This window comes from Sitophilus oryzae, unplaced genomic scaffold (genome assembly GCF_002938485.1).
Source record: "Sitophilus oryzae breed Bouriz unplaced genomic scaffold, Soryzae_2.0 scaffold_690_pilon_pilon, whole genome shotgun sequence".
NCBI lineage: Eukaryota > Metazoa > Arthropoda > Insecta > Coleoptera > Curculionidae > Sitophilus > Sitophilus oryzae.
In genome coordinates, this window is record NW_022147296.1 from 1,845,946 (window position 1) to 1,869,202 (window position 23,257).

The 23,257-nt window shown below is 33.0% G+C and overlaps 2 protein-coding genes across 4 annotated transcripts; both read left to right on the forward strand.

The window, feature by feature from the left end:
* Positions 1-5,470: 5,470 nt before the first annotated feature.
* Positions 5,471-11,467, forward strand: LOC115888193. Of its 3 annotated transcripts, XM_030907825.1 has the most exons (4): positions 5,471-5,603; positions 5,693-6,538; positions 7,359-7,386; positions 10,637-11,467. In XM_030907825.1, the coding sequence occupies exons 2-4, from the start codon at positions 5,799-5,801 to the stop codon at positions 11,087-11,089; spliced, it is 1,221 nt and encodes a 406-aa protein (XP_030763685.1). In that variant the 5' UTR covers positions 5,471-5,603; positions 5,693-5,798; the 3' UTR covers positions 11,090-11,467. The 3 variants fall into 3 exon arrangements, with proteins under 3 accessions (XP_030763685.1, XP_030763683.1, XP_030763684.1); XM_030907823.1 differs by lacking the exon at positions 7,359-7,386 and having other exon boundaries at positions 5,473-5,603; positions 5,693-6,566; XM_030907824.1 differs by lacking the exon at positions 7,359-7,386 and having other exon boundaries at positions 5,542-6,566.
* Positions 11,468-13,390: 1,923 nt separating this feature from the next.
* Positions 13,391-18,002, forward strand: LOC115888192. Its single transcript, XM_030907822.1, has 2 exons — positions 13,391-14,263; positions 17,158-18,002. Exons 1-2 carry the CDS (start codon positions 13,496-13,498, stop codon positions 17,608-17,610), a joined length of 1,221 nt encoding a protein of 406 aa, XP_030763682.1. The 5' UTR covers positions 13,391-13,495; the 3' UTR covers positions 17,611-18,002.
* Positions 18,003-23,257: the final 5,255 nt, after the last annotated feature.

Here is a 23,257-nt window from a genome sequence, read left to right on the forward strand (position 1 = left end):
ATAAATTAAATTGGCTATTCCAGTACAGTTACACAAGAATATTTAGTTTTAATCATTGTCTAATATTATTAATTACAATATAGTAAAAAAATACACACACCGGAAAAATCTAGGGATATCATTTTATTAAAGTTAAAAATAAATGTTTTGAATAAACAACCACATATTTGTAGGCCGATTCTTTCTACTTCGATTGAAACGAAGTAGTCACACTAGTTATTTCTAAATTTCGGATATTTGCAGAAGTGTTTGTGCATTTTTTGTCAAATGTATAAAAAGCACCTAGCATCAATTGTTCGAATTTAACCTGTACTGGCTATGTTTTTATGATAACTGGCCAGAATTCATTGAAATAACTCTGTTTAGTATTAAACGACATTATGGAGCGTATACATCTTAACAGAGACGAAATGCTAAAGGCCATGGGTATGCTCGAAGCAGGAATGCGCCAAATCGACGTAGCTAGAGCATTAAATACAACGCAAAGTGTAATATCGCGATTAAGTGCACGCTACCGTGAAAGTGGTGATGTTGTTGAAAGGCACACAGGGCGACATCGCATTACTACCCCTCAGCAAGATCATTTTTTAGAATTAAATACTCGACGCTGACTGACTCTTACAGTACCAAGCTTAGTTAATTCTCCAGGAAATACATAATGTAACCGTTAGTCCTGACACTGTTCGCAATAGATTAAGAGAGATCAACTTAAAAAGCGGACGCCCCTGGAGAGCTCAACCCTTAACGAGAGGAAACCGAGAGGTACGATATTTGTGGGCTCAAGATCATGTTCAGTGGTCGAATGAACAATGGGCCAATGTTCTCTTCACGGGTGAGTCACGCTTTGGAATTCATCAGGATTCGAGAAGGCTTAGGGTATGGAGAGAACCGGGAAATCTTATTCGGTTGGATGTTCAGGAAGTGCACCCTTATCAAGGTGGAACAGTTATGGTCTGGGGAGGAGTCCAGTTAGGCCAAAAAACCGATCTCGTTTTTCTTGAAAAGTTTCTAACAGGAATCACATATCGTGATTTAATTCTTGAGCCTGTCGTGTTACCATATGCCAATGATTTTGGGAGAAACTTCATTTTATACATGACAATGCACGGCCTCATACAGCCAGACTGGTAAGCGAGTTTATCAATGCTCATCAATTAAACATCTTACCCTGGCCGGCACAATCTCCTGACCTCAACCCCATCGAGCACGTATGGGACGCGGTCCAAAGAAGAATTTTGAGAATGGATATGCCTCGTGAAACTCGTAGGGATCTGGTTCGGGCCGTGAATGCAGCGTGGCAGGTTGTACCTCAAGAAGAGATCGACAACCTGATCAGGAGCATGGAGAGACAATGTAGGGCTGTAATGAACAGTAGAGGAGGCCATACCCTTTATTAAGTAAAAATGGTTTTATCTTTTTTTTTTAATTCACAGTTTAGAATAAGAGTTCAATAAAAATCAAGGTAAATTTGAAAAATTCGGTAAATTTCGCATTTTTATTTCCAATACGTCCTGTAAACTATTTGTTTATTTTAATTTTATTATATCAGAAATGCAAATAATAAAATTACTGACGATGGCTGGATAAAATTGTAATATCCCTAGACTTTTCCGGTGTGTGTATATAAAACAGTGACTAACTAGCGATCTACCATTTATCGGCTTATAATCCACGTTATTGCACCTCATGAACAAAATATACACAAAATTATTTAAAAAATCGTCTAATTATTTATTATTTTTGGTTAAGTAACATTTATACTGTAGTCTGTATCAAATTTTAGTTTACGAATTTGGTTACATTGGAAGGATCGGAATGGGTAAACAATATCGATATAATTGCAAGTATCGCCCATCACTATTCCCCGCCTATATTATGATATAAATGTGCAGTCAAAGGGCAATGGATCATCGAAACTTTTTATTAGGAATAAGGTTAAATTATTGATAAACTCTATTCTCATTTTCAACTCTGTTTTAGGAACTTTACCCAAATCCAATTCTATAAAAAACATTTTTTTGTTATTTCAATTGATGTTAAAACACTCACAGTTAACTTAGGCTTATCAGTAGGGATGGGATTTTTTTCCGATGTATAGATAACTATCCATAGATATCGCTGTGTGGGTAATTACTCGACCTTAAAGATCTGTTGTGTGATTGTATCTTGAGTCATCACACAGTCTATAACCCCCTGTTGTAGAGGGAACAGGGTATTTCCCATCCTCCTCTGACAACAGTTCTTCCTCCGAGGGTACAGACCCTTCCACGGCTGGAGTTTGGCCCTCCGTGCCGCCCTTCACAGTGGAGGAGCTTGCCTCCGGCTGAGGAACCCGTGAGGTGGAGGCTGGAGGATCTGTCTCCATTTTCTCCACCTCTTTAACTTGGTCTCTCCTTAGACCTGATACCGGTGTTGTCCCGTATCTATAATAGAGGATATGTCCCTCTTTCTCTATCGACTCCTTGGATTTGAGGTCAATTCCTATTGTGAGGACCTGACCATGACCCTCCTCCCTCGAGTTGATGACTCGCCAACTCGATGTCCTTACAATGTAGTTCTGACCTTTAATAAGGCTCAGCAGGTAGGTGGTGTCTTTCTCCTTTAGGGGTAGCATTTTTTTTTAGTTTTTAGTTAAAAAACATTCTTTGTTGATAAATGGCAAAATTGGTAGCAAATTCAATTTACAGGAATGAATTTCTAGAAAAAATCCAGTAGTAATTGTCAAAATTTTACCAAAAATCATTTTTTTGGAAATTTTCAAAGAAAAGTAACTCGGTTATTTTGAATTTATTTGAAAAACGGTAAAGAGAAAATATGTTTCTTTTATCGAGATCTACCAGCCCTGAAATTATTTGCATTGATTTAAGACTCACTCTATATATGCTATTTTATTAAAATTAGGTAAGGATTTGAAATAGATAAGACATCAATAGTAATATTATACTTGTGTAAAAAATGCGGTATTTGCAACAAAGTAGTGAATTTTATATAGAAATAGGCGACTTTTGGCTGCAGTTTGGGAGTATGTTTATGTAGATTTCAGGTTCCCACTATTATTAGCCCATTTTTTTAGCAGGTTTTGCAACTTAACGCCTCATATTTATCGTAAGTTATCGATAGTAATCGATATATCGATAACTAAAATAATATATCGATAGGTGAATTGCAATGCCTATCGATAGATAAAATCCTTGTATATGGATTTTTAAAGTAGCTCAACCTAAGACGTTTATGGATGTAAAGCACCAGATGGCGGGGCGTATTTCGCGGTCTTTTACTACAGAAAAATATTTTTTGTTACTCTGAATTTTGAAGCGACCAATAAAAACAGAGAAAATAAAAATCGATAATTTTCGGACTGTGCCAATTGGTTACTAATTGACCAGATACTTTTTATCTATTAGATATGCTATAAAAGCTGGTAATTATACAATTCGACCATTGTAAATACCCGACAAATTCCGCAAGGCCGACCAGGCCGATGCTTTTCACTGATAAGAAAAAAAAATGTTTATTTAGATAATTTCCCAGATATTTTTTCTTTCTGAATGCACATTTTTAAAGTATTTTATATTCTTTGTCCGCTTGATCTATTATACTGGTCGCACGTATCGAAGTTCTGTTTCTTCTAGTTTTAAAAAATGTTCTTATTTCTTTGTAGTGGTTGTGGTGTAAAATCAGATTAATTTTATTAAGTTTAATTATAATGTTTAGTGTAGAATACCACCAATAGTTTAGTAGTGTTTTTATAGTTTATTATTTTGTAGTTAAGTAATAGGTGAAGGGATAATTTGGTTATTTTTTCTTTTTGTTTGATTAATTAGTAAGTTTGATAATTTTTTCAGTGTAGAATACAAGAAGTAGTTGTGTAGTGTTTTTATAAGAGATTATATTAGTTTATTTTGTAGATGAGTAGTAGGTGAAGGTATATGGGTATTTTTTCTTTTTGTTTTTCTTCTAATTGTAGTAATTCTATTAAGTATTGTGATAGATACACTATATCTTCCTTCAACTTTGTTGAAAAGTGCATTATCATATAATTTTGGTTTTCTGGTAGTAGAATATACGAAAAAAAAATTTAATCAAATTTATTTTAAATTAAATTAATCGAGTCTTATTAATCAAATTAATCTAGTCAAATAATAATAATAGTTAGTTTCTAAATACTACACAAGGTGAGTTTCCTACGCTGTTCTCTATGGGTATCTCGGAAACTACTGGAGACTGGAGATAGAGAGTCGGTTAAATGGGGAAAGAATTGCAGTTTTGTGGGGTCATAAATATGCGCCTTTCGGATTTTTCGGAGAAGTTCAAGGCTTACTAGATATTTCGAAAAAAACAAATTTTGTCTATTTTAAAACTTTTGTCCCTAATTCCATTATAATCTACCGTATGATCGAATAAAAACTGCGTCAACGATGTCTATGAAATGAAGATCGCTGTCATTTTATATGTAAAATTATATGGGAAATATCATCGATCGTCATTTCATAGCCATCACTGACGCCGTTTTTATTCGGTCATACGGTATTTTAGACAAAAAGTTTTCACATAAAAGTTGTAGATAATCACATATACCTAATGAGTTTGTGTTTTCTGTTGTTTTTTCTAAAGCCTGTCATTTTTGACATATATGACACAAACGTTATGTTTTTTTTTTAAATGGAAACCATAGTTGGCCATGACTTCATAAAAAGCGTCATTTTTTAAGCTTTTCAGCGATATAGGTAGGTATAATATGTTTTTTTCGAAAAATTACAAGTTATAGCCAATTCTTTTCTTTCTTGGCTAATTTCCATACCAATAATACCATGCCAATTAGTTGGCATCAAGAATGTAAAAAGTTTTATGTTTTCAAAAAAAAATATCGTAAAATTCGTAAAGCACTCAATTTAGAATAAAATAATCTAAGAATGAAATTATTCTTTTATAAACCTGCATTAAATCACATTAAAATAGGTATGTAACTTTTTTTAAATATTAATTATTAGCATTTAGCATTATCATAAATTATTATAAATAATGTACCAACATATCGAAATAATAATTTCTTTGTTAATACGGTTTAGAATTCTTAAAATAACAAGCAAAAATAGTCCACAATTTACAATAAAATAAAAGTTTTGTTTAAATTTCTTAATCAGCTGATCACTATTAAAGTTCGCAGAAACCCAGTCTATATTATTACATTACTCTGAGGAAAATAACGAAAATAATCGATATTTTTGACTCCGCCCCGAACGGTTCACGATTTGTCCTCCAGTTGGCAGCACATTTTGTCTAGTCGGTTGAACAACTTTAAGAATATATAAACAAGGGTAAAATCCATTATTGCCCATTCCTACTTATCAGTTTAAAAAAAAATCTGCGTTAGAAAAGCAGGTTCAAAAAAATATTTTGCAACGACTGTGTATTGTCGCTCTCCGTATTTGCCCAGCGTTGGCCTACTGATGATTCTCGTTTTAACCAATTATCTGTCAATAAACGGCTTGATTACAGACCTGGCCAAGGTTACAAAATTATAAATGAACCCATCTTTTAGTTTGTTATTTGTTATTACACTGTACAAGATCTCGTTTTGTTAAAAAACAACCTAACATTGTGTAAGTCTGTTATTTTTATATTAATTCAACTTGTGTGTGTAGATTTAATCAATTCTTATAACTATATACACGAATTAAATGCTTTTTAGATTACATATAGACTAGATAACAGTATAAATTAAACCAAAGTGTGATAGTATTCATCAGTTTGTTTATATGCTTGTCAAGTGAATTTAAAACAAAGCTCGTTTAACTATGAGTGATCCAGGAAGTACTAAAGAAGATTTGAATGAAATTTTAAAGAGTGTGGCTGAAGAACTAAATATAGAAAACTACGAATTGGTGCCGGATGAGACAGGAACCTATGGAGACGGGTTTGCTTCACAGTTCTATACCGGGCAAGTCAAAAATAAGGATACAGGGAAAATTATTAATGTAGCTATTAAAAAATCTCCCCCTTATAAAGAAGTGGATTTTTCTGGGCTTTTTAGAAGCGAAATAACGTTCTACAAAGAAGTGTTTCCACGTTTGAGTTCGCTCCAAAAAGAGCATCCAGCTCTATCCAAACCATTCGATAATATTCCTAAATACTTTTGCTCACAGCTACAACCACTGACCTTCATTGCCCTGGAAAACTTGAAACCCCTCGGTTATACGATGTACGACAAAACAAAAACCCTGGACCCGAGCCACTTGAAGCTTATTTTCACGGTATACGGTAGGTTTCACGCTTGCTCTTTTGTGCTGAAAGAAAATAATCCGGAAGGGTATAAAGAATTGACAGACAAGATAGTTGACGAATTTTCCAAACTACTGAACATAGTTATAGCTCAAATAGAAAGTTCTTTTAAAGGCGCTTTTAGGAGCGTACATGCAGAAACTGAGAAAGATTTGTACGAAAAAACGAAGAATATACCTGATAATATCAAGGAAGTTTTTTTGAAGGCTTATAATTACGATGGAAAGTTCGATTGTATTATTCACGGAGACTGTTGGTCGAATAATATGCTTTTCAAATATACGGTAAGTCTCCTTAATGTACTTTTTAATTTTTTTATTAATAAAATATGTAGGTAATAGTTAGCACTATTTAAAACGGATGTTACACTGTGTATATAGAGTCTTATACAACTATACAGGGTGTCCCAGAAATAAGTGCAAGTATTTTAACTGGTAGTATAGTTCGACCCCAGAAACACGCCCATGATTTTTTTGCAAAAAAAAAATGTTGAAAATTTTATATTTTTTTATATTTTACGGAAAATATTGAAAAACTTTTGAGTGCCGCTTGTTCAGTTTTGGGAAATTTGTTTATAGTGCTTCTAAAGAATGCAATGTTGCCACCAATTTATATAAAAAAAATGAAATAGTAATCTTATTTTAGAAACCTGAAATTGATAACTTTTAGAACACCAGTTTTATAAACACTGTGGAAAACAGTAACATGGATCATACCAAATAAACTTTTAGTCACATGGATCAAGGTTGACCGGCAGCGTTGCCCACTTTTTTACAATTTTTTTTAATCAGAATATTTCAGGAAACAAAAATAAATTAATTATAACTATATAAAAAGTTATTATTTACATCGACAAAAATCACCTCCTTAACAGCACTTAAGGGACAAAATAAGGTCGCGATGAGTTTTTTGCAACGGCTATTAAGCTATCTTGTACACTTCGCAGTAAAGGGGTTCGAAAAAGAACAATGCTCGACTGCAAAGTCTGCTAGTAAAAATGTTTAAGCTTAAATTATCACAACACAATTTATTTAAACTAAAAACTCGTAACCTGAATAATACCACGGAGACTGTTGGTCGAATAATATGCTTTTCAAATATACGGTAAGTCTCCTTAATGTAATTTTTATTTTTTTATTCATAAAATATGTAGGTCATAGTTAGCACTATTTAAAACGGAATGTTACACTGGGTATATAGAGTATTATGTAACTATACAGGGTGTCCCAGGAAAAAGTATTTTAATCGATGGTATAGTCAGACCCCAGAAACACACCCATTAGTTTTGTTGAAAAAAAAATGTTGAAAATTTCATATTTTTTAACATTTTCCGGAAAATATTGAAAAACTTTTGAGTTCCGTTTGTTCAATTTCAGGAAATTTGTTTATAGTGCTTCGAGAGAATGCAATGTTACCATCATTGTATGTAAAAAAATGGAATAGTAATCTTATGTTTGAAACTTGAAATTGATAATTTTGAGAATAATACTAGTTTTATAAACACTGTGGGAAACAGTAATACAGGGTGTCCCAGAAATAAGTGCAAGTATTTTAAGGGGTGGTAGATCTCGATAAAAGAACCGTATTTTCTCTTTCTCGCTTTTCAAATAAATCCAAAATAACGGAGTTATTTTACTTTCACAATTTCCAAGAAAATATTTTATGCTAAAGTTTTGAGAATCGCTGGAACTTTTCCGAATTTCCTTTCTTGTAATTTTAATCTACCTATGTTGCCATATTATCAAGAAATTATGTTTTTTAACTAAAAACAAAAAATATTTCCAAAAATTTTTCAAAAAATTCCGAATTTTCAATTTTTTTTTCGTGAAAAAAAATCCACATAGGCGTGTTTCTGGGGTTGAGTTATACTACCAGTTAAAATCCTTTCACTTATTTATGGGACACCCTGTATATAAAAATTAGTATAATAGCATAGTTTTGAAATCGACGTTTTGCACACGAGTTCGAGAGTTTGTTGGCTAGAGCCGCAGGCAAGAGCCACAAGTCGAACGAGTGTACAAAGAAGTATTCGAGCTAGTTTCTTACGCCATTTTTTCTACGACTACAAATTAGCAGCAGACTCACTCAGTTTTTGCCAGTTTTGTGAAATAATTTGCGATGTAATAATGACACTTTTCTGACGGCTGCGTTGCATTTGGCGTTTCAGCTAAACACTGGTGGTTAAAAATGTTACAATTGGCACATGTCGTGTGCAAAATGACACATGTCGTGCGCTAAATTCTTAGCACACAACAGTTTGCAAAACGCCAATTTCAGATCGAGTTTACCGTGTGTACCAAACTGCATTTTCTAGGCTAGTCGTAGAAAAAAACAATTTTCAAATATTATTTAAAAATATCGAACTTATTCTATTTTATAATAATAATATTTTAACAATGATGATATACCGGGTGTTGCATCGTCGAGCGGGACATAGGAAATCCCATGTAAATTTTAATGGGGTCGATTATTGGCTTCCCAAATTATTTTAGAGAATAATTCTATTTAGGTTTATTGAAGAGCACTAAAACCCACATTCAAAAGAATAACTTTAGATATTTTTGATTAGCCCGTTTACGAGTTATCGCCGATTTCTTTTTAAATATTTCTCCTTTCTTGTGGCCCTGTATTTACTTATGAGCACCAGTCAAGGTAAAAGATAACTATCAAATGAAGTTGTCATTTCAGAAATTTATCTATTTAGTGCTTTATTATTACTGAAAACTCATCCCTACATCGAAAATATTAGCCATGAATTACACTACCGAAGAAAAAGTATTGATGATTAAATGGTATTATCAAGGAAATAGTTATCAAAAGGTGTCGGACATGTTTGCTGCTCTGTATCCGAATAGACCGATACCTGGAAAATCTACAATCGCAAGGAATATCCAGAGATTTGAGACCAAAGGTGCCCTAATAAATAACTGCAGATGTGAAGCAAGGCAGGAACTAAGAGAAGATGCAAGAAATGATACCGACTTGGAAGTTTTATTGTGCGTGGAAGAGAACGATAGAAAGATCAGCACAAGGAAACTTGAGGATGAAATAGGAATAGATCACACTACAGCGTTTCGAATTTTGAAACGACATAAATACTGTTCCTTCAAATATGAAAAGCACCAAGAGCTACGAGATGGGGACGAAATACGGCGACAGGCGTTTTGTTTTGATATGATGGAAAGAGCACACACCGATAGGGAATTTTTAAAAAACATATGTTTCACTGACGAATGCACGTTTACCTTAAATAATGAACCCAATGTTCAAAATTATCGATATTGGAACAAAGAAAACCAACACAGGTTTGTCGAAACAAGGGCGCAATATCCACAGAAAGTAAATGTTTGGGCAGGCACAATATTATCGGGCCATTATTTCTTACACGAAATTTAAATGCAGAATATTATATGGAACTACACGAAAATCATATTTTACCTGCTACATGATGCCGCTAGGGAAAATCAGGAAGTTTGGTACCAAATGGATGGCGGTTTGGTACCAAATGGATGGCGGGCACATAGTACCCTGGCTGTTCGGGAATATTTAGACAATAGTTTTAACGGAAACGTTATTGGCCTAAATCATACGGTAAATTGGCCAGCAAGGTCTCCTGATATTTCGCCAAATGATTTCTTTCTCTGTGGCCATTTAAAAAACAGGATATACAAGGATAAAAAATTCCCAAATCTAGACGAGTTAAAAAATGCTATTTCTGCCGAATGCAATAGAATTTCAGTTTACCAACTAGCGAATGTAAGAAGAAAATTTTATGATCGCCTGGGTTATTGTCTAGCAGTCGATGGAGGAATATTTGAACAACTTCTTAAATCCTAAAGTTCTAACAATTTAATAGTACCTAAATTAATAAGTTATTGAATATTGTAATAATACTATAATTAACCTAGTAATTGATTACTTTATTTTACTTTAATTCATATTAATTTGTATTTATAAATACATCTTTAAGATTTCCGATGTAGGAATGAGTTTTCAATAATAATAAAGCACCAAATAGGTAAATTTCTGAAATGACAACTTCATTTGACAGTTATCTTTTACCTTGACTGGTGCTCATAAGTAAATACAGGGCCATAAAAAAGGAGATATATTTAAAAAGAAATCGGCGATAACTCGTAAACGGGCTAATCAAAAATATCTAAAGTTATTCTTTTGAATGTGGGTTTTAGTGCTCTTCAATAAACCTAAATAGAATTATTATCTAAAATAATTAGGGAAGTCAATAATTGACCCCATTAAAATTTACATGGGATTTCCTATGTCCCGTCCGACGATGCAACACCCGGTATAATAACTAATAACAAACTAATTGTAATTCTTTTGGTAATTTTAGTCTGAAAACGAAGTAGAGGACGTAAAATTGATTGATTTCCAGTTATTACGTACCAGTACTCCAGTCCACGACTTGTCCTACTTCTTTTATTCCGGAGCTTCCAAAAAAGATTTCGACAAACTAACCGAATATCTTCAAATTTATTACAAAAGTTTTGAAGAGACTTGTAAAGAAATGGGCGTAGACGCTAACAAAATTTTCCCCTTCGAAAAATTGATAGAGGAATGGAAGAAGAACGCCCTTTTCGGTGTCCTTATGGGCATATATTTGTGGAACATAAAGCTGCTGCCCAAGGAACGGTTCCAGTTTATGATCAAAGACCAGGACATATCCAAAGAAAAAATAATGCAGATATGGACGGATATGATGGAGGAGATGTATCGCAGCGAAGGTTATCAAGAGAAGACAAAGGCTATTTTAGTACACGCCGTTGAATTTGGTATTATTGATTGAGTACAAACGATTACGCACTTAAAAGTTACTGGTTTTAACTATATAAGCCTATTAGGTTAGTGTTACGTTACAATTTTATTTGATCGAAAGTATTATTACATGCTTCCATTGAGATATGTATAGTTCACATAAAGTGCCATTAAACGATATCAATAGCTCAATTATTAAAGTATTTATTTGAAGGAAATGTGTGATATGAAACAATTTTAACCTGATGATTACACCAAAAGTATTGATGAAATTAGAAACAACCCAGAAAAGATTAATTAAAATAATTATATTTTCTAAAATAAGGTTATTTCAAATTATTGTATTTTTTTGTTTTTATTATATAATTATATATAGTATGTATTGAATAAATATTGATATAGTATCAAATATATTTTTGATTACATAATAAAAGAGTATCAGTTTGGACCACGCAAATGTATCAGTGTGGATCACACAAGGAAAGGTTTAAATTAAGTATAAAATTAATTTTTATACTGAATAAAATAATTCTGCCTTATAATGACCCAATTTTCGTCAATGGTGACGACTGCACGCTCCGTTGCGGCACGTCCCAAAAACCGCCACCCATTTTTCTTAATTTAAATACATAAAATAGAAAACCTCTCATACTGATAATTACTTATATTTGGACCTTGGTATACTAAATTACATTATTGCAAAAGAAAATCAAAAAGACTGTTGCTGTTGAAAATCAAAAAGGTGCCGCTGAAATTTTTGTTTGCGGTTGAAATATGGCAACCTCGGCCCGCTCGTCGATAGACGACGCGACGACGGGACGAGTCGGAAGAAAACCCTATAAGTGCATGCGTTCTCAATAGGCAGTGTTGCCATTCTGTTCCCTTATAAGTAACTGTCCAGTTAACAACCTGTATAACGAGAGTCTGCTTGCCAACGACAACCTAATTGGATATTTGAAGTACGTTTGCATTGTAAATCTGGTTGGGTAGCTCACGAAATATTCACTTTTAGATTTTTGTACTGGATCAATATTTTCTAAGAACTGGAATTGGTAAATAATATCGATATTATTGTAATTCCTGTTGTTATTTCCATCGATATTAAAACAATCACAATTAACTTAGGCTTATCAGTAGGGATGGGATTTTTTTCTGATGTATCGATAATTATCGATAGATATCGCGGTCATTTTATATGTAAAATTATATGGCAAATGTCATCTCATCATTTCCTAGCCAACTGGACGCCGTTTTTTCTTGATCATAGGGTATTTGCATCCTAACTTGATTTATTATACAGAATGAGTTTCAAATAAGTGCAAACGTTTTAAGGGTAGTATATTTCGATTCCAGAAACACGATAATGAGTTTTTTTTGCGATTTTTTTTTAATTTGCAATTTTTTGAAAAACCTTTTTTTTTAATTTTTAGTTAAAAAAACATAATTTATTGATAAAATTGCAAAATAGGTAGCAGATTAAATTAAAAGAAAAGAAATCCAGAAAAGATCAAGACTGATTTGATCAAACTTGATTTATTATACAGGATGAGTTTCAAATAAGTGCAAATGTTATAAGGGTAGTATATTTCGATTCCAGAAACACGATTATGAGTTTTTTTGCGATTTTTTTTTAAATTTGCAATTTTTTGAAAAAACTGTTTTTTTTTAATTTTTAGTTAAAAAACATAATTTGTTGATAAAATTGCAAAATAGGTAGCAGATTAAATTAAAAGAAAAGAAATCCAGAAAAGATCCAGTAGTTTTTGCAAAAATATAAGTAATTGTTTGGGAAATTTTCTATTGGTATGGTCGGCTAAAAATGCGGGATTTGCAACAATGTTTGGGACTATATTTATGTAGATTTCAGGGTCTACTATTATTATATGTCATTAGCCCATTTTTTTCAATTGATAAGGCAGGTTTTGACGCCTCATAATTATCGATAGTTATCGATAGTAATCGATATATCTATAACTAAAATATATCGATAGGTGAATTGCGATACTTATCGATAGGTAACATCCATTATAGCCCATTCCTACTTATCAGTTTAAACCTGCGTTTAGAAAAGCAGGTTCAAAAAAAGATTTTGCAATGACTGTATTGTCGCTCTCCGTATTTGCAGAGCGTTGGCCTATTGATGATTCTCGTTTTAACAAGGTTTTTTTAGTCAAGGTTACAAAATTATAAAGGAACCCAAAGTTTAGTTTGATATTTGTATATATCCCGTTGCGTTAAAAAAACAATCTAACATTGTAAGTGTGTTGTTTTTATAATACTTGTAGATTTAATCAATTCTTATAATTGCATACATGAATCATATGCTTCTTAGATTACTCACATACTAGATAACAGTATAAATTAAACTAAAGTGTGATAATATTAATCAGTTTGTTACCATGCTTGTCAAGTGAATTAAAAAAAAGTTCGTTTAACAATGTGTGATCCAGGAAATATTAAAGAAAATTTGAATGGAATTTTAAAGAGTGTGGCTGAAAAACTAAATATAGAAAACTACGAATTGGTGCCGGATGAAACTGGAAACTATGGAGACGGGTTTGCTTCACATTTCTATACCGGGCAGGTCAAAAATAAGGATACAGGGAAAATCATTAATGTGGCAATTAAAAAATCTCCCTCTTCCAAGGAAGTGGACTTTTCTGGGCTTTTTAGAAGCGAAATAGCGTTCTACAAAGAAGTGTTTCCACGTTTGAGTTCGCTCCAAAAAGAACATCCAACTCTCTCAAAACCATTCGTTAATATTCCTGAATATTTTTGCTCGCAGCCACCACCACTGACCTACATTGCCATGGAAAACTTGCAACCCCTCGGTTATACGATGTACGACAAAGCGAAAACCCTGGACCCGAGCCACCTGAAGCTTATTTTCACGGTATACGGTAGGTTTCATGCTTGCTCGTTTGTGCTGAAAGAACAAAATCCCGAAGGGTATAAAGAATTGACAGACAAGATAGTTGACGAATTTTCCAAACTACTGAACATAGTTATAGCTCAAATAGAAAGTTCTTTTAAAGGCGCTTTTAGGAACGTACATGAAGAAACTGAGAAAGATTTGTACGAAAAAACGAAGAATATACCTGATAATATCAAGGAAGTTTTTTTGAAGGCTTATAATTACGATGGAAAGTTCGATTGTATTATTCACGGAGACTGTTGGTCGAATAATATGCTTTTCAAATATACGGTAAGTCTTCTTAATGTACTTTTTAATTTTTTTATTAATAAAATATGTAGGTAATAGTTAGCACTATTTAAAACGGATGTTACACTGTGTATATAGAGTCTTATACAACTATACAGGGTGTCCCAGAAATAAGTGCAAGTATTTTAACTGGTAGTATAGTTCGACCCCAGAAACACGCCCATGATTTTTTTGCGAAAAAAAAATGTTGAAAATTTTATATTTTTTTATATTTTACGGAAAATATTGAAAAACTTTTGAGTGCCGCTTGTTCAGTTTTGGGAAATTTGTTTATAGTGCTTCTAAAGAATGCAATGTTGCCACCATTTTATATAAAAAAAATTAAATAGTAATCTTATTTTAGAAACCTGAAGTTGATAACTTTTAGAACACCAGTTTTATAAACACTGTGGAAAACAGTAACATGGATCATACCAAATAAACTTTTAGTCACATGGATCAAGGTTGACCGGCAGCGTTGCCCACTTTTTTTACATTTTTTTTTTAATCAGAATATTTCAGGAAACAAAAATAAATTAATTATAACTATATAAAAAGTTATTATTTACATCGACAAAAATCACCTCCTTAACAGCACTTAAGGGACAAAATGAGGTCGCGATGAGTTTTTTGCAACGGCTATTAAGCTATCTTGTACACTTCGCAGTAAAGGGGTTCGAAAAAGAACAATGCTCGACTGCAAAGTCTGCTAGTAAAAATGTTTAAGCTTAAATTATCACAACACAATTTATTTAAACTAAAAACTCGTAACCTAAAAAAGTGTCAAAACGAATAACAATGTCAAGAAATAAATAAATAAATGTGGCAACTTGACATTTTTTACAGCAGAGCTACCACCTGACTCCCCAGCGGGAAATTTAAATTCCAGTTACTGGACCCGGCACCGAATATGTCCATGGTTGGCAACAATGAATTTAAAAATCGCGCCCTCGATTACGTAACTAAAAGTTTAATTGGTAACGCTTATACAGGGTGGCGCACCTCATTCGCCTCGGTTGATTATACGAAAGCGGAAAGATGTAGAAACAAAATATTTTATGGGTATATGTGGAGAGGTAATGTGGCACAATTTAAAATTATTTTGAAATATACAGAGTGTTTCAGAACTAAGATCAATAGCAAAGCATTTTTGGATTCTTGGGCCCAAAAAAAGCCATTTATTGTAAGGGTTAAATATGTTTAAAATCTTTAGTTTTTGAGATATTTAAAAATATTTAAATTTGCATGCTACAATAGAATAGACTTTTAACACCCTGTACATTACTTTTTAGAATTAGTTCTTATACTGAGTTTAAAGGTAGAGAAATAAACTTTACTGAAAAATGATATTGGTTTCTTAAATTTATACAGGGCTATCGAAAGTTGCTGATCTATTTTAAGGATATATTTTATATAAAAACTTCGTTATTTCAAATGCCACACCCTGTATTTTTTTAAATAAATAGAATCAGATTCAAATGCTCTTTCAAACTATATTAGGGTTTCCTATACCTATCTAGATCAGATTTTAAATAAAAAGCGATTTTTAAATAAAATTGCAATCAAGATGGCTGGTGTCGCCATGGCAATTTTCTAGTGATGGTTAGTAACTATTGTCAAAGTCGACATTAGTTTATGGACATTATTATTTATAATTTATAACAGTTTACTTAAATTTACCTACAATAGTTTAATAAGTAAGAAGTAAGTATTCATTACTTTATCAATAAAAATAAATCTGTATCGGCTGGCGGAACGCATAGATATGTTACTAGTGATATTACTTTGTGAGGAAAATTGCTTCTTGGCCTTAAGGGCTTATGCTTAAAGATATCCAAATAAGAATATTCCTGATAAGCATTTCTTTGAAATACTTCTTGTCCTATTTCGCAGAGCTGGTAGTGTGGTTTATAAAAAACCTACTAGGCAGAAACCTGTCGTTGGAAGTGAAGAAAATGAATTTGCCGTAATTGGCTCTTTTATAGAAAATCCATATATCTAAAAGTCATCGTAAAATAATTCAAAGAACTACTTTTTCGTTTTTCTTGATAGAATAATAAACACATATTTAATACATATTATTTATTAAACTATTTTAGGTAAATTAAATAAAAGTAAACTGGTCTAAATTTAAATAAGTCCATAAACTAATTTCGATTTTGAAAATAGCTACTAACGGTCACTAGAAACTTGCTAGGACAAAACTAGCCATCTTGATTACAATTTTATTGAAAAATCGCTTTTTATTCAAAATCTGAGCCAGATAGGTATAGGAAACCTTAATATAGTTTGAAAGAGCATTTAAATCTACTTCGACCTATTTAAAAAAATACATAGTGTTACATTTGAAATAACGAAGTTTTTATGTAAAATAAATATTTAAAATAGACCAGCAATTTTTGATACCACTGTATACATTTAAGGAAGGAATAACATTTTTCTGTAAAGTTTGTTTCTCTACCTTTAAACTCAGCACAAGAATTAATTCTGAAAAGTAATGTACAGGGTGTTAATTGATAACGCTTATACAAATCTATTCTATTGTAGCATGCAAATTTAAATATCTTTAAATATCTCAAAAACTAAAGATTTTAAACATATTTAACCCTTATAATAAATACCTTTTTTTGGAACAAGAATCCAAAAATGAAATAAAATACTGGTTGTTCCATAAGAAAAAATTTAACTTTGGTATGAATCTTAGTTCTGAAACACCCTGTACATTTCTAAATAATTTTAAATTGTGCACATTACCATAATCAACCGAGGCGAATGAGGTGCGCCACCCTGTATATAAAAATTAAAATAAATAAATTATTTTAAAACAATAATATTCAAACAATCATGATAAATAATAACTAATAACAAACTAATTGTAACTTTTTCTGTAATTTTAGTGTGAAAACGAACTGGAGGACTTAAAATTGATTGATTTCCAGTTATTACGTACCAGTACTCCAGTCCACGACTTGTCCTCCATCTTTTATTCCGGAGCTTCCAAAAAAGATTTCGACAAACTAACCGAATATCTTCAAGTTTATTACAAAAGTTTTGAAGAGACTTGTAAAGGAATGGGCGTAGACGCTCACAAGATTTTCCCCTTCGAAAAATTGATAGAAGAATGGAAGAAAAACGCCCTTTTTGGTGTCCTTATGGGCATATATTTGTGGAACATGAAGCTGCTGCCTAAGGAACGGTTCCAGTTTTTGGTCAAAGACCCAGACATGCCCAAAGAAAAGAAAAAGCAAATATGGAAGGATATGATGGAGGAGATGTATCGCAGCGAAGGTTATCAAGAGAAGACAAAGGCTATTTTAGTACACGCCGTTGAATTTGGTATTCTTGATTGAGTACAAACGATTGCGCACTTAAAAGTTACTGGTTTTAACTATATAAGCCTATTAGGTTAGTGTTACGTTACATTTTATTTGATCGAAAGTATTATTACTTAGTATTATTACGTGCTTCTATCGAGATATTTATAGTACACGTAAAGTGCATTAAACGATATAAATAGCTCAATTATTAAAATATTTATTTAGAAGAAAATACGTGTATGAAACAGTTTTACCCTGACTTTTACACCAAAAGTATTGATGAAATTAGAAACAACCGGGAAAAGATTAATCAAAATAATTATATTTTCTAAAATAAGGTTATTTCAAAGTATTGTATTTTTTTGTTTTTATCATATAATTATTATATGTATTGTAATATGTTGAATAAAAATTGATATAGTCCCAAATATATTTTTGTTTACATAATAAATGAGTATCAGTGTAGATCACACAAAGAAAAATTTAAATTATAGTAAAATGAATTTATATACTGAATAAAATAATTCCCCTATTTTGACCCAATTTTCGTCAATGGTGACGATATACGGCACACTCCGTTGCGGCATGTCCTAAAAACCGCCATCCATTTTTTTTTCATATAAATACATGAAATAGAACACCTCTATACTGGTAATTAATTATTTTTGGACCTTAGTATACTAAATTGCATTATTATCAAAGAAAATCAAAAAGACTGTTGCTCTCCTAACCTTATTAGATATGTGTCAATTTTCCAACTAAATTAGTCGTTATTCCACGTCTTCCACGTAAATTAAGTGTGCCATTTAAAAAAACAATATATACAATACACTATGTGCGCATATTAAAAGTGAAACTTACAGCTATTAAATTGAAGGATTTGAAGGACATGTTTGAGAAAGTGACATTTGTATAATGATATTTTAATATAAATATTATTTTCAATTTGTTTCTGTAATCTGTACATTTTCTGTTTCCTCAATAGTCTGCAAATTTTGTGGAGTACCAGCCAAAATACACACTTTTATGCAAACGCCTAATAATGTTAACCCTTAAATTTATTTAAGAAGAGAAAAAACTTTGAACCTAACCAACAATTCATATTTATAGTGGTTTACAGTAATTTTGTTAAATTATACGTATATTCTCATTTTGGTTATTGGTTTGAAATAAATATGACACAGGGTCCTCCAATGAAAATTACCGAGTTACGAACTCTAATAATTCTAATTCTAAGCTGGCAACTGAGCTAGATGCTTTACCTAGACCGTTATTCAGAAGCTACAAACCTATCGATGAAAATATGCATGAAAATATATTTTCTAGCACACAACTAGAAGATATTGGTACACAGGTACAGTATCAAGTTTATTATAGTGACTTTTTTAGCCGCATATGTCACAGATCGTTACTTGTGATGGGAAAAACCGATTAATTTCAATAATCGAGTACTCGAGTTTCAAGCGATTGCAATAACCGAGTAATCGCTCGAGCGAAATAACACTCGAATTTAAAAATACGGTTTTTCACCCGTCGCTTGTTGTAAGTACTCGTTAATGCCAAGCGCCAAGCAGTAACTTGCGTGCACAGTGATGAATGGCAAGTAGCAAGCGGCGAGCGATTCGCTTGATCGCTTGACGCTTGATTTAATTTATTTCAAAGCGTTGTCGATATAGGTGATAAAATTTTGTTCCTCAGATACGCAACGGATAAATATATATGCGGCGTCGTATAAATTTGCTACCTGCAAGGTATGTAGAAAATTATATGTACAGGAAATAATGGCATCCATAAAACAGTTTAAAAACAACAAATAAGCTGGCTGTGACGCGATCGCGACGGAAATCTATAAGTGTGCAAGTAAAGAACTTATTGGTCATCTTAAGGCTCTCTTCGATGTCATATGGGAAAGCGGAGGGGTACCTCAGGACTTTTGCAACGCGAATATAGTGAATATATTTAAGAACAAAGGAAGTGCCTCAGACTGCGAAAATTACCGGGAAATTTTACTATTGGCTATCGGAAGAAAAATTCTTGCAAAAATTATGTCAAATCGCTCTCACCCACATATAGAAAGAATCCTTCCAGAATCGCAAACGGGTTTTCGCACCAACCATCGATTCCATATTTTCCATCTGCCAACTACAGGAAAAAGTAAAAGAGCAGCAGTCTAAACTTTACGTCGCATTCATCGATCTAACAAAAGCCTTCGACTCTGTGAACAGAGATGCACATTGGGCAATTATGAAAAAGTTCGGAGTACCCAACAAATTTCTTACAGTGTGTAAAAGCCTCCATAACAACAACCAGTTTTAAGAGTGTCACATCATGGATCATTGAGCGATCCCTTCCTGACTAATACAGGAGTTAGGCAGGGATGTGTCTTAGCGCCTCTTCTATTCAACATATTCATGGCAGCGCTCTCCATTATAGTGGACAGCAAACTGCAGGAGAGAGGATTGGGCATTAGATACAGAGAGGACGGCGGTCTGTTCAACATAAAAAGAGTGAGGGCAAAAACACGTACAAAATTCATCCCAGAACTTCAATACGCAGATGACTGCGCTCTAGTTGCAAACACGTTACAAGAAATGTTGAACACATATGTATACCTGGGCATACGAGGCTTTGGGCCTTAAGCTAAACATCGACAAAACCAAAATCATGTGCACTCCCCCGGAAGATCATAACAATGCGGTAAAAATCGGAGAGGAACTATTGGAATATGTAGCGGATTTTAATTACCTCGGCATCGGCAGTTTGATTTCGGAAAAGGCCAATTAGGCCAGTAAACGTAGCCGAGTATTATATGTAAAGGTGGAAAAAATTAGTAACCAACCAATCTCAACGGGAATATGTAGATAATGATCTCCTATTTAACCCCTCAAAAATCCCATTCGGTCCCAGTGGGGAAAGTTTGAAAAAAACCGCCGCCATCTTGGATTTTTTCGTTTTTTTTAAATATCTCCGTTTGCACAACTTTTTTCGAAAAAACTAAAGATATGTTTTTTGTAGAGAATTAAATTTAGAATATTTTACCTTCAATCATTTTTTTTTTCTAAAACGAATAGTAATAGAGATAAAGCAATTTTTTACTATACGTTTTATAAATTTTCCAGTGATTTTAAACCAATCAGCTTTAATTTTTGCGTTAACAGTATAGTGTTAATATAGATAACCAAGTATAAATTTAAGCATTAAAACAATTAAAAATAACGTTTAAATATTATTTATTAAATAAAATTATTGTTAAAAAAGTTATTATTAAATTAAAGTTATTAAATGAAATCTGCTATGGCCGTCATCCTGAGCGTCATTTTTGTCCTCAACTAAAATACAAAAGTTTGTGCAACTGATTCCGTAGCACTAACCACACCGTCGAAGAACATTTAAGACCCAGTTTTCTACAAGAGCAATTTTTAGAGCACTGTCTTTGCAATTGCAAAAAAAATAATTTGAGTAGGTCAGGAGGCGCCACATCTTCTGTTGATTGAATAGATTGCCTTTTTGATCCTTCTTCCATCCATATTGTAAAGGATCTTGTTACTAATCCATTCTTGAATCTAAAAAATACGACATATAACATTTCCTATATTAGATATATCTTTACAGTTACCTGAAAGTATGTCCTGAGTAGATGGAGTTTTGCAGAATTCTCAGTTAAGGGTTTGTCTTAATGTAATCCTATTGTATAGAGTGTATTTCAGATGGTTAATATGTTTGGGCAGTAATATAGCTTTAAAAGATAATTTATCTTGACTGAAACAAGTAATCTTTGTTAGCATTTTTTTCTAAAAATACATTGAGATATTGACAAAGATCGTCATCATTTTTCATTTTTGACTTTCAGTCAGGATTAAATTATCTTTTAAAGTTATATCACTGCCCAAGCTATAAAACATATTAACCATCTGAGATACACTCTATTTATACAATAGTATTACATCAAGACTAACTTTAATTTAGCTAACTTGCCTCCAACTGAGAACTCTGAAAACTCCGTTTACTCAGGACATACTTTCAGGTAACTGTAAAGATATATCTATTATAGGAAATGTTATAAGTTGTATATTTTAGATTCAAGAATGGATTGGGAACAAGTTATATTCTGTACAATATGGATGGAAGAAAGATCAAAAAGGCAATCTGACACCTATTCAATCAACAGAAGATGTGGCTCCCTCCTCCTGACCTACTAAAATTTTTTGCAATTGCAAAGAGAGTCAGTGCTTCAATAATAATTGCTCTTGTAGAAAACTGGGTCTTAAATGTTCTTCGACGGTGTGGTTAGTGCTACGGAATCAGTTGCACAAACTTTTGTATTTTAGTTGAGGACAAAAATGACGCTCAGGATGACGGCCATAGCAGATTTCATTTAATAACTTTAATTTAATAATAACTTTTTAACAATAATTTTATTTAATAAATAATATTTAAACGTTATTTATTGTTTTAATGCTTAAATTTATACTTGGTTATCTATATTAACACTATACTGTTAACGCAAAAATTAAAGCTGATTGGTTTAAAAACACTGAAAAATTTATAAACGTATAGTAAAAATTGCTTTATCTCTATTACTATTCGTTTTAGAAAAAAAAATGATTGAAGGTAAAATATTCTAAATTTAATTCTCTACAAAAAACATATCTTTAGTTTTTTCGAAAAAAGTTGTGCAAAGGGAGATATTTAAAAAAACGAAAAAATCCAAGATGGCGGCGGTTTTTTTCAAACTTTCCCCACTGGGACCGAATGGGACTTTTGAGGGGTTAAATAGGAGATCATTATCTACATATTCCCGTTGAAATTGGTTGGTTACTAATTTTTTCCACCTCAACCTCCAGATTGACTGGCCTAAATATCGACTCTGAAATTCAGCGCAGGATTAGCAGCGCCTCAAGAGCATTCTGGAAATTAAAAGACAGGGTTTTGCTACAATCATGACTTGAGTACAAAAACTAAACTGGCAGTGTACCGAGCAATTATAATCCCCACCATGTTATATGGGAGCGAAACCTGGGTACCGTACCGCCGACACATGAAGGCATTAAACAAGTTGCAACAAAGACACCTTAGACAACTCTTAAGAATCCGGTGGTTCCATCATGTCTCAAACGTATCGGTCCTTGAAAAAGCTAACTGCGAGAGTATTGAAGTCATGGTTAAGGTGCGTATTCACTATCCGAACGAACGAACGAATGTTCATTCGTTCGTTCGGTAGTAGTATGGACGGGACCGGATTTTAGAACCACACGAAAACACCTTAACCCATTCGTTTGCGAACGCCTTTGATGTACCGACTCGATACGGATGGCCGAGCGAACGAACAAACGAATGACCGATGCGTTCGGTCCACCGTCCAAATATACCGAATTCCATTCGTTCGCTCGCTCGTTCGTTGTTCGTTCGGATAAAGGTGCGTATTCATTATCCGAACGAACGAACGAACGAGCGAGCGAACGAATGGAATTCGGTATATTTGGACGGTGGACCGAACGCATGCGGTCGTTCGTTTGTTCGTTCTCTCGGTCATCCGTTTCGAGTCGGTACATCAAAGGCGTTCACAACCGAATGGACATTCGTTCGTTCGTTCGGTTAGTAAATACGCACCTTTACAAAATCCCGCTTAAAATGGGCTGGTCACGTATGCAGAATGCAAGAAAACCGCATACCAAAATCT